Source organism: Falco naumanni, chromosome 10 (assembly GCF_017639655.2).
Source record: "Falco naumanni isolate bFalNau1 chromosome 10, bFalNau1.pat, whole genome shotgun sequence".
Classification (NCBI taxonomy): domain Eukaryota; kingdom Metazoa; phylum Chordata; class Aves; order Falconiformes; family Falconidae; genus Falco; species Falco naumanni.
The window spans coordinates 3,117,241-3,129,930 of NC_054063.1; the positions used below are offsets into that span (position 1 = coordinate 3,117,241).

Below are 12,690 nucleotides of genomic sequence, written 5' to 3' on the forward strand. Positions count from 1 at the left end.
TTAGTCCTAGAACTGGGGGAACCACCATCAACACAGAACTCAAACCCCCCAAATCTGCTAAATCACAGGGACTAGGAGGAACAGTTTATAGAGAGACCTGCTACACCCCACAGCCCTGATTCAGTTCTGGGAGTGCCTCTCTAAAAGAACACTCTGTCTGCTGTGAACGAGCTGACCGTGTATTTCACGGGATACTGCTCTGGTTTTGTACCTTACAGTGGGAACAAGGGTCTGCTCCGGTGCCAAGTGCTGTCTGCCCAGGCCTCTTGGCTGTTTCCAACCTTCTCCCATATTTTTCATCTATGTTTTTCCTACCCATCATAGTTTCCCTTTTATTTCTGCACCTTTCCTGGTGCAGAAGTCTTGATAAACTGGATTCCTGTGTCATCCATAGCAAAGACTGTTTGCATTGGAATGTTCTAGTTCTGAGAAGAACATATGTATGTAGATTTTTGAATGTACATCAACTCTTGTTTCCATCAGGAACAAGAGTGTGATTTTGTAGGAGGCTTGTAATTTGCTAGTTTTTAATGTGATAATTCTTCTTTTAAACCCGCAAGCACTTATTTCAAAGGACTTTTTGATAATGAGGGTAACCACCTGCGATGCACAGTTAGGAATAAGAAGGTGTTTAATAGGGAAGAACTTTAATGCACGGACTTCACAGGAAGGAGATTTAAAACTTCAATTTTTATTAGCACCAAATATCAAGCAAGTTCCATGACAACAAGCTGTACTTCCAAGCTGGTGAGTTATTTTGTTCAGGGAAAGTGAGTTGGTAATTAAATGACACATCAATTCAGCCTATGTACTCCCTTGTGTTTGCATTTGCAAATCCGTAATTCCTTCGGTTGCGCACAGGTCTCTGTTCACCGTTTCTGTTCTTCCCCCCAAAAGTAGGAGTATTTTCACCATGAGGTTCTCTGGCATCTCTGTTCTCAAGAAGCGTAACTTAGCTGCTCACCAGGGAAATTGCTAAAGCACCTCTGCCTTCTAGGGGGAAATATTCCTGTTTCTTTTTCTAACATACTTGTGTCTCCAGTTCCTGCAGCTGAGCTCCCAGCATGAAGAATTTTCCACAATAGCTTCACGTGTAGCTCCATGCTTTCTCTACTCAAGTAATGCCAACATGACTTTCAAATGACATTAGTACAGGTGGGGAGGGAGGAGGGCTGCGTGGTGCCCTGAGGATTATAAAGAAGCTTTTAGTGACTTTGACTGTCACGAGTGATCTGGTAGAGGCTCACAGAGTGAGAGGAGGGCTTCCAAGAAAGCACTTGAAGCAGCACCAGAAGTGCTCTTTTCCTGGAGTACTTGCAAATGCTTCATCTTAATTGAGTTTGTAAACGGCTTTAAGTCCCTTGGGGGGAGGATTACATTCCTTGAGAAATGAGAGCCTGAAAATGAAAGAACTGAGAATTGACCCCTTTTTTTAAAAAATTTTGTGGAAGTTATCTTGGACAGTTGGCTTGCCACTGTACAGAATGTGGGGATGCACGTGCTGCTCCCATCACCTCCGCAGCGTGTGGATGCATGTCAGCATTTCAAAAGAACAGTAGTGGCAACATTTCTAGGCTAAGGCATTTTTTTAGTTCACTATTCTGGGTGCTTATTAACCAAGCTTGAGATACAGTATCAGAATCAGTTAATTGCGTCTGTGGATGATACAATAACATTGAGTAAGTTTCCCAGGTAAATTGGGTTAAAAGAAAAAGAAGGAAAAAAATAATCCCTGCAGCATGAGTCTTTCTGGAGAATGCCAAACAACTAGAGCATTCTGCTCGAGAACAGTGCTCAGCCGGCCATCTGCAGGCGTGCGCCGGGGAGAGGGGGGCACTGAGAGCAGGTCACCCGTGGTCACCAGCTGCGGACACCAGCCGGGTCTGTAACCAGCCTGCCAGGAGTCACCTGGGTGCAGTACTTGTCTCTGCTGTGTAGGGACTACGGTCTCTGAACTCAGTGTCAAACTTGAACTTCGTAAAGCCTCGTAAGAGGTCTGTCCTTGGGCACTTAAAGACAGAAAATGCAAATAACTGAATCCCCTCGGCGTTCGGCAGGCTGGGACCTCGCTTAGCCAGGTGGCCCTGTGCGCGGGGGGGCAGGTTTAGGTGGTACGGTAGGGGTGGAAGGGCTGCAGCAGTGACGGGCTCAAGCTTTACAGCTGGGGATGGGTGTTCGTGAGGGAGGGGGATGATGAGGGGCATCTGAATAGATTTTCACAAACCAGTTCCTGAAATACCTTTTTTTTTCCTATAGTAATTTTTAGTATTTTCAGGATAAATGCTTTACACCTGAAACTCTTGTCACTGTCCATATAGAAAAATAAGCACACAAGCAATGCAATTACACTAGTTTTTTATGCTGGAATTTGTTTTATATAGACTTAATTATATATGGTTATATATTTTGTTGGCTGTGGTTTGAATTCTGTAATATTCTGTAATAGGAGTGCCATGGGAATGTAAGGGGATGTTTAGTGGGTAGGGATCCCATCCTCTCGCGTGATTTCTCTCACAAGAACTGGTTAGTCTCTTAAGCAATTCTGTAGTAACAAAATGTTCCGCCTAAACAATTTCTGCATAAAAGATACCGAGGAGTTGTTTGAGAAACTAGTTTAACTGGTCAGCCATTTCTCCATTAAAAACCCAAGCATTGCAAGGTGACTTAGGGGCCTCTGTGTAGCTGTCTAATGCACTGATGTAGATTTGGTTGTGAGTGCTTCCTGGCTGTTGCGGGAGGGAGTGTAAACTAAGCTGTTCTTAGGTCAATAACCCCCACAATTTCTAATGAACACACTGATGTACAGTATTTCTATGGGGAAGCAGTTTTACTGGGGGGAGGAGGGCTGGGGAGAAGCAAGACCTAGGGTAAAATCACCCACGTGGGCAACTGATGGGATTTCAAAACAAAGAAGCCTTTCAAATTGCACTTGCTAGGTGAGCCAATAATGATAGATTTTTTTTTTCTTCCTCTGTGGTTTTTTTTTTTTGGATGTACGGGAAAGTAAGAAACACTGGGCGCTGTATTTTGCACTTCTGATGTGTCAAGGCAAAACTTTGGATGAAGTTTCATAGGCTACCCTTAAGTCTTTTTGAAAATTATCACTGTGCAGCCAAGACGGTACTTTGTATTACATGGCTAGTACAATCGGCTAAGCCTGGTACTCCCAGGTTGCGCTAAGTACACTTGAGAAAAATAGCAGGATGTCAGATGGAGTACTAGGTTAGTTGTTGATTAAAACAGAAACACCTCTGCCTCTGCCAACATGCAGTTCAAAAAGCAAAGACAACTGAACTAGGATAGCTGCGGGGGTGGGGGGGCGGGAAGGTACACTGGGCTTAGTTTTTTGAAACAATGGGATCCGGAAAATCAATAGCATACTCTTATTACCCAGCTTCAAGCTTCAGTGGAATGACAAATTAGGCTGTAAAGGTAATACAGTTGCTCTGTGCCCGTATATTTCTGTAAGAATCATTAAGTTAGCATTCCTGAAATATAGAATCAATGGTGAATAAATGAAATTGAAAGGCAAGATGTTACAATTTATATAAGAAGGGCTCTTTAAAATGTGTACAGCATGATGAAATTGTGATATTCACTACTACAACGTGAGACCGAAGCGGAAAGTTTCACAAAGTTAGAAAGGTATTGCAGATAGATGTGGTTAACGAGACCATCTAGTGGTACAGTTAATGGGATGAAGAAAATTCAGGTAATATAAACATGCCTACTGAACTGAGGGAGCTGTAAGAAACTTCCACCAAAGGTTTGGGTTATCCTTTCTGAGGTTTTCTGCAACAACCTCTAAAACCTCTGGGTCTCCACGTTCCGCCTGCGTCTGCCCTTCCACTTTCAATGGTATGTGCCTGTGGTGGCATTCTGAACGCACCCAGTTCAGAGGCAATTTCATTTGCGAAGCTGTTGGACCCAAAGGGTGCAATAAATTCTATCGGAAAAGGCAGTGTTAGACACTTCAGACAAGACACCTGGCTAACCAGAGCTTTTTCTGCCCTGATATAGTGGGAGTTGCTAGTTGTTCCATTTTAACACAATCTGATGTTAATTTTCTAAGTTTTTTCTATGTAGTTTCTGAATCTAAGCAACTACCTCAGAAAAAGAGAAGTCCTTTTGTTTGAAAATTATCAGTAACAGACAAATTCTAAACAGAAAATAATTGATTTCAGGTCTCGGTATTTTATTACGCTGTAAACATGATATCCCAGTATTTTCTGAATTGTTATTAATTTATCACATAATTTCAGGTTGCTCTTAAGAAGAAACAGAAAGCGGTGTAAATTTACCTGGGAATGGGTGAGCCACTTTAATATTACTAAAAAAATCTATTAAGGAAGGATAGGTCAAATCAAATATAGGTAATGAGAAATGACAAAAAAATATGCTGTGTATTTCTTTTAATTGCATACACTGTGTGTGTGTGCAATGTATATACTCACTTTATAGCTTCTGTAGTTGATTATAAAGAATACAAAAGACATTCTGTTGTAAACTTTAAAGACTATTTAATAACTTTTAAAAAATAAAATGTATATTTTAAATTCTGTTCTTTATATGAATGCACAAAAATGTATCATTGTAGTTGCAGCAACAAAATCCAAAGAATGGCGGAGACCTGCCCACTGGGGTGAGATACTGGTGACAGCCTAGGAGAATTCACAACAGAATCCAAACAAAACTTCCCAGGGCGAGTCCTGACTTGTTTCCGTACTGTGAATTGTCTAACTCAGTATCTATGAGGATCATTCACACTTAGCAAGAATCCTTGCAGATGAAGTTAATAAAGAGTCTGATTTTAAAATAAATGCCACCATCAGCTGCTGGTTTCTGTTGCTTACCTGGGGTGCCACATCTATAGCACAACAATGGAGCTAAGGTAAGGGAATGGCTTCGAGTGTCTGTGCTGCCAGCCTCCTGCCCTACCTGTGAAGGGGGCAGAGGCAGCTGGGAGCCACAGGCACTGGAAGATGCCTTAATTCTTAATTATTTTGGGAGACGTGAGGGGTTTGGGTAGATTCACGTAGCAGCCATATTGCTGATGCAAGATAAAATATTTTTACAGCTTCTGTGCGGTTCCTTCCTCTCCATATTATAAACCATATAATGCTGCATTCAAATGGTAATTATTAAGTGGAAGAATAAACCTTTACAAGCTTATATTATTTGAGGGGGAGGAACAAAGAAGTATTCATAGAACAGAAACTGGGGTGAATTTCAGTGATTGTGCACTAGAAGATGTAGCGCTAAATAATTCTGTTGCGCAAGCAGTAAGATTTGGCTGCTACTGACAGTTACAGTACAGAAAAATCAACCATATTCTATTAAATATATATATGTGTGTGTGTATACATATAATTGTGAAGATGAAAAGCCACGCTGAATTGACAAGGTGAATCCTGATGTTGCTGAATTCAGTAGGTCCAGCCATGCACCCTGTGCCTTCACATCTGGTTTTTAAGCAGAAAGAGCAATGAGTATAAATGAGGAGTGCTCTCCTTCAATGTCTTTGTTGCCTTTGGTTCTGTCTTAATGTAACTGTATCAAGTCCTCCTTCATGTGTAAAAAAAGAAGTGAAAGTAATATAAAAGACTTTAGTAAAAGTGACAAAACGCTAATGGAAGCAATTGGAATGACTTCTGTGTTGCTCTGCATACATATGATATAAGCAGCCTTCTAAACGGGTATTGTGTACTACAGGGTATTTAGTTATAATCACCCAGTTCAACATGTATGCATGATATGGAGCTATCTTTTTTTGTTTTTTTAAAAAAGTATTGCTGTTACATATCACAAAATATTCTGACTTCGTCAGCAAAGAAGGGATGCAACACTTTTTAAAAGAAAATGTAAGTCTGAGGCTTGTTACATGCAGTGTGTTCCGAGGTTTGAAATTGGATTGGTAAATGCTTTAAGCACCATAACATCAGTTTGGCCTGAAGAGAATTAATAACATCAAATATAGAAAATAGTCCAGTTCAAATTATAAACAAGTTGTAGTGCCATCTCAGTTGGCAGTGTAAGGGTACTTTTCTTCTAAAAAAAGAATCAGCAGCAATTTGTGGGTGAGTGGGGTTTTTTGTATTTTTTCTGTGGTTTTTTTTTTTTCCCCAGCAGTTAGTGCTGTTTGTTTCTGTTGCAGTGACTGGGATTTTCAAGTGAGTACTGCTTATGTTCCCTATAGATATGTGTTTTTGAAAACCAAGGTGGTTTATCTTGTTAATTTAGGTTAAAAAAAACCCTAAAAAGTTTAGGTTTCCACCTAAACTGTGGAAAGTGATTAGAGAGAACCACGTGTGACTTGTTTTCAGTGTCTCTTTCTCATTTTGTTTCTTCTGTAGGTTTAGCTGAAGTGTAGGAGTCTCCTCTGAGAGCTCAGCACGTACTACTAGGAGACTCACAGGATGAGGGTTTGTGATCTCTCCCCTCCTTCCACCAGCATCAGGCAAATTGATGAGTTTCCCTCTGCGGGAGCTCTGCTGCACAACGGTTTGCTCTTATCAACTGAGCCATCATCAGCCTGCTGTCTCTGTGTTAATTTTTAATGGTAGGGATCACTACAAATAGACTTGTCTACCTTTTATCTTTCTTAAAAATCAATGTTTTATTAATGTATTCATCACTGTTATGCTGCTTTTCAGTGTTGGAAACTCTAAGCTGTCAGAAGGAGCACCTATGTGTACAAACTATAAACCAGGGCAAGAACTAGCGGAACATCTATCCCGGAGTCACGTTTATGCAGGTAAAAAAGAAACAGAGTGGAGAGCTGAAGAGCAGGACTGTTGACCGGTCAGCCTGGGCTCAGGAAGGAGTGAGCACTGAGGCTGTGTGGCTGTAACACCAAGAGTAAGTCTCTTGTTTGGGGTTTACAGAGCACCTGTGTGTGGGCCACTCAGTTTAACCTTTGTCTTGAGGTCTGTTAGCATTTGTCAGGGCTCACTAGTAAGGCAGGAAAATCCTCTAGTGGTAGTGAGGTTGCCGTGGCAGTGGGTGGGAAGCCACATAAAATGCTCACAGGTAATGCAGCACCTTCACCTGGGCCTGCACAGCTGCGTGCCCCGAGCTGCAGCGCTTGGCGCATAGAGGTGGGGGGAAGGTTTTGTAAGATGCTCGCTCTTTCACACACCGGCCTGTCCTAAGCACTTCCCCACAAAACATGGAGTAGTTTGGGCCTGAGGGTGAGAAGACTGCAGGAAATCAGCAAAGAGAGGGGGACCCCCCCCCCAAACCTAAGCAGCAAGAATAGTATTTGTCAGTGTAGCAGGGCCAGAGAAGGGTAACTCACGGTGTAACCTACGGTGTGAAGGAGCTTGTCCTAGAGGCTGGGGGGGGCACGTCCAGCCTTACCGCTGGGAATCGCCTTTAAATCAAAGTGAGCAGGATGGCACTTAGCAGGGCCTGCAGCTGTAAGCGCTATGGGCGGAGGGGAACTCCAGGCCAGCCTGGCACAGCAGGAATAGCTGCACGGAGCTTTCTGGAAAACAGGGCCGTGGGGTGTCCCTCTGCTCCGCTGCTGGTGGCCAAGGGCCCCGAAGGCTGGGGGAGCGGGCCCGCTGCACTGCCGTGCCCGTTCCATGGGGTGCTCCAGCTTCTCCCTGTCACACGGGCGCTCCTGGGGCCACTCGCTGGTGGGGAACTGCTTGTTTAACACTGGGAAACGTGGTTCTTGACCTCAGGGCTAGAAGGTGTGCACCAAAGGACACTACGTATGCTGCTGCAGTTACCAGGGCGTGGGGAAGTAAGACAACTGGCGCCTGTTCCCTGGCTGAGGAACGTATTTTTGCAGAAAGTGTGGGGCATGTTCCAGCCAAAGGCCAGACAGAGGGAGATGGGTCTGAAAAACAGAAATGAGAAGTGACTCCGGTTCTAAGAGAGACTGATGTGTCTTGGCTGTTGTAAGCGTGCAGCTGGGGGGAAAAAAAAAAAAAAAAGCATAAAAACATCTGAAGTCTTAATAACTCTCAGAAAAATGAGCAATGTGCAAAAGATTTTTTTCCTCAGCAAGGCAAACTGTAGCATACCTGCAGATGATGATATCCCAAAGTAAATTAATGAAATGGTGACATTGAGGGAAGGAACAGCTGACAGCTTTGTACAGATCTTCAAGTGTGGAAATGAATGATATTTTTTGGCAGACTAACTTGAAACGGGCATGATAAAAAATAAAGTCATAGTAGAATGACAGAGAGAGCCCACTCACAAGTTGTTTACTGAAATGAAGATACAGCTGAAAGTAATTACTTGTTTCCCAGAGGTACAAGTGATGGTGCCTCCTACAAGAAATAATATTCGGTTACTTCAGTTGGAATGTAAAATGGGATAGAAAGGTTCCCTCTTTCTGAGGTCAGATGCTGGGTATTTTCACCTCCTTTCAGAACAGTATGTGTAGACGAATGTAATATATATTACATATACAGTCAACCATCTATATGCCACTGGCGATTAATAAGTGAGACAATGTCCAATATTGTTTTCCCTTAACAGCCAGATCTCACTGTACAGATTCTGATTAAAAGCCTGACTTTGCAACGCATAAGATTAAAAATACTCCTTTGAAAGAACATATTTCTGAAGATGATCTTCTTCTGGCTACAAAATCATTGTGAGACACACTTGGAGGCAGGGCTGCTTGATCTTGACATTTTAGCTGTGTGCAAACTGTCGTGAAATTACAATTGCATTCAGTGCTAGCTACTCTGTACCTTCTTTCCACGCTGAAGAATTACTCACTGCGTATGCCCTCTCTTCCAGACCGTGAAGCGTGGGAAGGCAGCCTGGCCGGTTTCGCAGAGGTCGCCTCAGTGCGAGCTTTTCCTAACATCGGTTTGCAGGTTAGCCCCTCGTACGCAGCCCCCTTTGCCTTGCCCCAGGCCCTGGAAGAGGAACCGTTTCTCTTTGGAGGGTTTCTTCTGTGTGAAGACAAGGCTGCTTCTTACCTGTGCCAGTTCAAGTACTGACTTTTTCTTTTCTTCCTCCTTCAGTGAAGTGGGGTGATTCACAAAATCTTCAGAAAGATAGCATTATACACAGTTTATAGTACAAAGGGGGAAAAAAAAAAAAGGTCAGATGAATGAGCATGAAGGAGATTTCTCCTGTGTCCTTTGGAGGAGGAGCAGAAAGATTGGGAATGGTATCTATGCACAGTAGGTGTCTGCCTTGACTACCTGACAATACATGGTCATTGCAAAGGTGAGTCCGAGAATCTAAGAGGAAAAAACAAACAAACAGACAAATGTTTTTCGGCAAGTTAAAAAAAAATAAAATCACCCCTATTTATTGAATCTAAAAAAAAAAAAAAAGAGGGAAAAGCATGCTTACTTTAAAAAAAAAAAAACAACCGTGTTTTGTTCACACACAGGAAGACACATCACATGCTGCTTTTCCTGCTGGTTCATGTCCTCGTTCTGTTCCTAGTTTGCGTCTGCCTTTTGTCCTTATCTGTATTGCTGTTTTACAGAGTGAACAATGAGAGCACGGGAGAGTTGATTTCTCCACGAAAAGCTGCCACCAGATACTGGGAAGAGGTATAGTGAAAAAAAATGTTTGGCTGTCTTTTGCTTGAAAATGTTTCAAGCAGGTTCATCCCTGACCCGGAGAAGGTGGTGGGGTACGGTACGGTGCTGTTCCAGGTCTGTGTGTGCACAGGTCCCTGTGGGGGAATCACTGGAGACTGTCCATGCATTAATCATAACCATCAATGCCTCATCAACAATGCATGTGTCTGTCTACTCAGCCTATTAAAGAGGAGCAGCAGGAAGGCGGTGGTGGTTCTCCCAGCCCAACTACTGACCTGCTGTGCCACCTCTGATTACTTCATTAGAAAAGGGAATGAGGAAGAAAGTCTTATTTTCCTTCCAGTTGAAGTACTCGTATGAATGTACTAAATGGTTTTTACTATTACTTTGCAACACCACACTGTAAAAATTGTCATGGAAAAAAAGATTTGCCAGGGAGCAATTTTTTTGCATGAATTCTATTTTAAGCACTTAATTTGACCAATTCAAATTTAGTCTTTACATAACTAAGTAGATCCTATTAATGAATATTTTGAAAAACTACGTAACTCACATACTACTTTATTTATAAAAAAAAAATAAGTGGTTATAAAGCTGTTATCTTCTTCCTTTCCCATTCCTCCACAGTGAAATAAGATTGTTATGCTTTGGTGTGCTGTTTTACAGTGAGCACGTGCCTTTTTGGAAGTATCCCCTGACCGCTGCCTTCTGCTTCCCAACAAAGGAACACCTTCAGGGACAGCTGCGTAATAAAATTTTGTGACTGAATTTATTTTATAATTTCAAGCATGCATGACTGAAGATTTGCCTGCCACATGTGCTTTGTGTCCTTCAAGTGGTGTCACTGTATGGTTCTAACTATAAGATCGTTAACATGAAAAACAAAAGCTATCACATGCTTAGGGCCAGAACAACATGGTAACAGCAACAACAGGGGGAGTCCCATTCATTTCAGGTGACAGTGCCTCAAAACTTATGTCAATTAGATTCAATCATGTAGCACAGCTAGAAATCTTTTGTGTTCTGAGGTGTTTTCTTTGTATTTTGCAGCATTTACTAGGAATATTAATCAGCATTTTTTAATTCTGAAGTGTTTTCTCCCATGCGAACTAGTTAATGTGTTGAATACCCTAAATATAATCAAGATCTATGAGAGAGAGCCTGACAGAGGCTGCTGGGGTTTAATGTATCTTTTAAAGACTCCCTAAATACTAAATAGTAGGTGCTCAAAAGCTGTTTTTAAAAATATGGTAATATATTAAAAACAGTCTTACATTGTCTCTCTGCAATGTGATCTTCCTGAGTTTATCTTTTCTCCTAAGTATATCTGCTTACTATACTGGAGAACAAAACCCCAAACTCCACTGAATTTGGGCCTGGGAGGAGTCAGGCATTTGCATTAATAAGTTGCAGCCAGTACGTGACATGTGAGGAAGACACGTGCTGCCATTCTGCCTAATCTGACAACAATCCTCAGTGGGAATATGAGTGGAATTCTGATCCCAGGCTCTCTCTTGCTGCTGCTAGTGGTATAACTACACAATTAAACCCCCACCATTTGGAGTTAGATAGTATTAGCTTAGCAATGCCATCCTTTCTGCATATATGTTGAGTGTGAGAGAGGTGGAGCATGAAACTAAAGCTCTATCTTCGCTACATTTGGGAATGGGACTTTGGGCCATAAATGGAGGGGCTGCCACAGCCGGAGCTCCAGCACAGCCTTCACTTGCCCATCCTCAGCCTAAAGTTTGTGCCATGGGGGCTACACTACGGCCATAACCAGGGCACGCTGGATTAAAGACACGGGTAGGTAAGAATGAGGGACAAGGCACTACACCGATGACTGATTCTTCTCTGCCAGTCTTCCCTAATTGCCCTGTGGTTAGTAGAAGAGGAGCATGGTTTTATTGGCAAGATTGAGTAATGGTAACAACATCCTAACTTGTAACTTACACTAGGACTGAGGGTGGAGTTGAAAACTTAAGCTACCGTTAGGCTGTCTCGAAGTTAGATATTTAGCCGAGGCAGATGATCCTCTCTGGAGAGCTACTGGACAACTACAGGTACCCTAAGAGGCAGCTCACCCTGACGAAGGCTTCTGTCTTTGGAGGACGGGGACTACCTCTCCACTGAGTCTAGTCTAAACCTTAGAGAAACCACCTGGTAAAGTGCCTGCTCCTCGCGGTCCCAGAATGCAGCAAACCAGAGATGTGTGCACTGTTCCCAGTTCTGCACCTTTGCATGGTATTTTAACTAAAACGTAAATGCGTTAAATCTTGTAGAGTTTTACTCTAACATCACACAGAACTTGCAATTATACTCAGCCCAAGCCTGTTTTAGTATCTCAATCTATGGTTACTTACTTAGGTTTAATTAAAATTTGAAAATTGATATTAAACAGTACCTGCACCATCGCTGTGCACAATCCAAAGATTCCCACTGCTAGTAGGTTTTCTTGGAGCCATATTTTCACCGTTTCATAGCAAGGCTGGAAAAAAAACCAGAATATTGCATTAGCCATAAACACACAGCGACTGCCCTGGGAACATACAGCCAGAAAGGAACCTGCTCAGACAGAGCTGCTAGGCAGCCTGGATTATCATTTCAGCCTTGGAGCAGCTACTGTGTGTTCCAGGGCTGACACCTGGACATGGAGTACTAATTCTAAGGACACACAGAATGCTGCATGAGCACTGCTCCATATAAACCACTGACTGAAAATAAACAAGCAGTGCCTTTGGGTCCTCTTTGCTCTCTAAAAAAACAACCAGAAGCAGTTATAACTTCAGAATGAGCCTTTCATTTATCTCCACATTTCAGGAAAACAAGTATTTCTTATAGTGTATATTTATGTATATCACCCCCCACCACCAAATTCCAGCGAGAGTTGCTCAGTAGCCACTCCTGCTGCATGTGGGTCCGTTCTGTACTATTTTCCATCATTTCAAACCGCAGTATGGGCGCTCCTCCATCGCTTTCTTCCTGTTCTGAATTCTGCAGTAGCAGTAACCTCATGTTACTGGCCCCGTTTTTGGGAGTGTGGAATTGGCCCAAGCAAAACCTTCGTTTAAATAATGTGTAAATAATAAAAAATGTCTGTAAGACAACCTTATGCAAAAGTTGTGCCCTCTGTCTTGTAAATGTACACGGCCAAGAATCACAG

The 12,690-nt window shown here is 42.5% G+C and overlaps 1 protein-coding gene and 1 long non-coding RNA gene across 9 annotated transcripts in view; one reads left to right on the plus strand and one right to left on the minus strand.

The window, feature by feature from the left end:
- Window positions 1-671: 671 nt before the first annotated feature.
- The window catches only part of TSPAN4 (tetraspanin 4), a 442,443-nt gene continuing 430,424 nt past the window's right edge, over window positions 672-12,690 (minus strand). For all 8 annotated transcript variants that reach the window (XM_040608032.1, XM_040608035.1, XM_040608034.1 and 5 more), the window contains 2 exons: window positions 11,932-12,015; window positions 672-9,215 (listed from right to left, as the gene is read on the minus strand). In XM_040608032.1, coding sequence (XP_040463966.1) covers window positions 9,147-9,215; window positions 11,932-12,015 — 153 coding nt within the window. In that variant the 3' untranslated portion in view covers window positions 672-9,146. The remainder of the gene's footprint in view (window positions 9,216-11,931; window positions 12,016-12,690) is intronic.
- Window positions 9,211-10,807, plus strand: LOC121094472. Its single transcript, XR_005829859.1, has 2 exons — window positions 9,211-9,536; window positions 10,194-10,807. It is a non-coding gene; the product is annotated as an uncharacterized LOC121094472 (long non-coding RNA).